At 43.2% G+C, this 2708-nt stretch overlaps 1 protein-coding gene across 1 annotated transcript; it reads right to left on the minus strand.

Moving 5' to 3' along the window:
• Positions 1-1901: 1901 nt before the first annotated feature.
• Positions 1902-2658, minus strand: LOC118841745 (39S ribosomal protein L50, mitochondrial-like). The gene has a single exon (XM_036749337.1). It carries the CDS (start codon positions 2655-2657, stop codon positions 2175-2177), a length of 483 nt encoding a protein of 160 aa, XP_036605232.1. The 5' UTR covers position 2658; the 3' UTR covers positions 1902-2174.
• Positions 2659-2708: the final 50 nt, after the last annotated feature.

Raw genomic sequence — 2708 nt, forward strand, 5'->3', positions numbered from 1 at the left:
GAGTGCCCCCATCTCTTTCACTTAATCTCAATCTTTCATATACTAGCCGATAGGCTGATAACACTATCCAGCTTTGCCTAGATAGTGATGCCCCTGACTGAATCCCAACCTCTTGAAAACACCTTTCCAAATCCTTAGGATCTCCTCTCTGTAGCCTTGGTTCCCAGTTTTCACAGGGTCCGGCTTTTTTAGCCAATTCCTTTGCTAAGGAGGAATAAAATGGATCCTCCCACCCTGGGATATTCATCTCTTCCTCTGAAGTTCTTCTGCTTCTGAACAGAGATCCTATATCTAGCAATCCCATCCACCTCGTCGCCAAATATATTAGGAAGGCAGAATTTATGATTTCAAAGAGAATCTCATATGTGCCTAAAAGGTCTGGAACCGCAGGATATAAGGAATTCTCTAGGCAGAAGGCAGGAGAACTAAAGCATGTATTTACACTCCACAATAACAAGCCCACAAACCAGCGTCCCCATTTTGATATTTTCATCAAAAAGCTTCTAGGCCCAATAAGTCCTCCTTACAAGGGTAACCAGAAGGCCACAGAAAAGCGAGATGGTATAAGGCAAAATCGTATACATGCTTCCCCTCTACGGTAAGAAGATTACCCACTAGCCTCTAGTCAGCTCTGCTACCGGCAGCTCAACTTCGGCTGCAGGTGTCTCTGGCTCCAACCGGAAAAGGAAAGGAGGATCTTCAAGCTGTCCTCTCCCCTCTTATAGAGTTTTTGACATCATCAAGTGCCGCCTGAACGACCAGGGCCGATTGGTTCTTGACTTGGCCCTTCCCCCAGCGTAGACCATGTTAACACACCTCCCCTCAGCCAGTGCCACGACTCATCAAACAGGAAGCTCTGGTCCTGCCCCGGAAGAGCAAGCCCCAGCATCCAGGGAAGCTCAACGAGGCGAGCTGAGTCATTCAAAGAAAACAAAGTCCATTCTGGCTACAGGAGCCTAAATATATGCTTTGATTCTTCTGCCTCCTACGTTGAGAGTTTCTTGTATGCAGTGGTTCCAAACCTTTCAGACATATATATGATCCTCTTTGAAATTATAAACTCTGCCTCCTAATACAATTCCCCTCAATCAAGTTTAGGTGAAGATAGATCCTTTGTCTAAACTGCACAAGGCTGGGGGTGGTTTGGGTATAGGATGAGGACATTAGGGGATCAGAGAATTAAAAATTATGATATTTCTTATTAGATAGCCTTCATTTCTTTTCCAGAAAGTAATAAGTGAAATCTACTTTGAGAATGAAGAATATAGTACTGTGGATTTGTTAGTATCAATGTGGTGAAAAATCTTCCCCACCCATTCAATAGGCCTCAGAAATTTAATTATATCTTTGTAACTGTATAACTTTTGTAAGTAGGCCTACAGCCTCTACTTATTTGGTACTATGCCATTTGGGTGTGAAGCCCTCAGGGCCCTAAGGGGAATTGCTAAGACCAGAGCCAATGGTATCTGCACTGAGTTCTAGTCAATCTTGAATTCAGCTAATCAGAAACTTGAGTTCTAGCCAATCAGATGCAAGCTAGGACTATAGAAAAGAAAGCCCAGAACTGAGAGCAGCAGAATCTGCAAAGAGCTGCAGGAATTGAATTCATCCCAAGTAGAAGGAGCAGGAACTTGGAGTTGACAGAGCTGCAAAGAGTGCTGAGAGTTAGGATTTCTGAGTGATTGTTTACAGAAAGGCCCTAGCAGGGGGCAAGGTTGCAGGATGACTTGGTTCCTTGCTATAATACTGTGTTATAATTTCCTTGTTGCTACATTGAGGTGTGCTTACTGGTTTTGGAATATAATCACTGCTGTATCAAATTCGGGTTATCGGTCTTGGGATTTTATCCTCTGGAGTCTAAATAAAGGTTACATTTCCTCTGTCTTTTTTTTTTCAATTCAATGAGTATTTATTAAACAAACACATGTTCTGGGTAGAGCATAAATTATCTGATTCCATAAAGAACAGGAGAGAAAACTTCTCCAGCAGGAAAGAAAACACAAATCCCTGTCTTCCCCCTTTCTTAACACACGAGGTCACTAGTGAATCAAAAATACATTCTTCCTGTGAACAAGCGCTCTAGCAAAACAATTTTACATGACTGTAAGTTTTTAAAAGGTTGATGATAAATCTCTCTCCTTGAGGAGAAAAATAAAATTCAAGTTCAATTTGCCTCAGTAATCCCAGGTGATTTTCAAGTTGGAAGGCAGCTGCCTGGAGCTAATCTCATCAAATTTAGTTCCATCCTGCACAGGTATGCTATAGAAATGAATAACATCCTTCACACTGCGCATCTCATGAAGCCTAGAGTTGGGTACCACATGGCCAAATTCTTCAGCCAGCTGCGCCAAGAGAAAAAACTTCAGTTGACTCTTTTCCAGGCTGGTTTCTTGCCAATTATTATTGAGGCATGTACCAAAAACTCCCCTGACGTGAGATTCCACACGACTCTGGAGATCCTCAGGAGGAACATACTTTCGACTTAGTGGTGGTGGACATTCCAGAATAGGCTCTTCTTTAATCTCTACTGCCTTCTCAGGAACTTTTACTTCTTCCTGCTCCTTTCTGTTCTGGCTCCACAGGGCCCGGTGTGGGGTCCTCAAGACTGTCCTCGCGAGTCGTCTGCAAGACAAGTGGAGTCCAATGACCGCTGCCATGACAGCCGAGGCCTCCTCTGTCTTTTACCTAAAGAATTTTTCATACTTTGC

The sequence above is a fragment of the Trichosurus vulpecula genome, chromosome 3 (assembly GCF_011100635.1).
Source record: "Trichosurus vulpecula isolate mTriVul1 chromosome 3, mTriVul1.pri, whole genome shotgun sequence".
NCBI classification, from domain to species: domain Eukaryota; kingdom Metazoa; phylum Chordata; class Mammalia; order Diprotodontia; family Phalangeridae; genus Trichosurus; species Trichosurus vulpecula.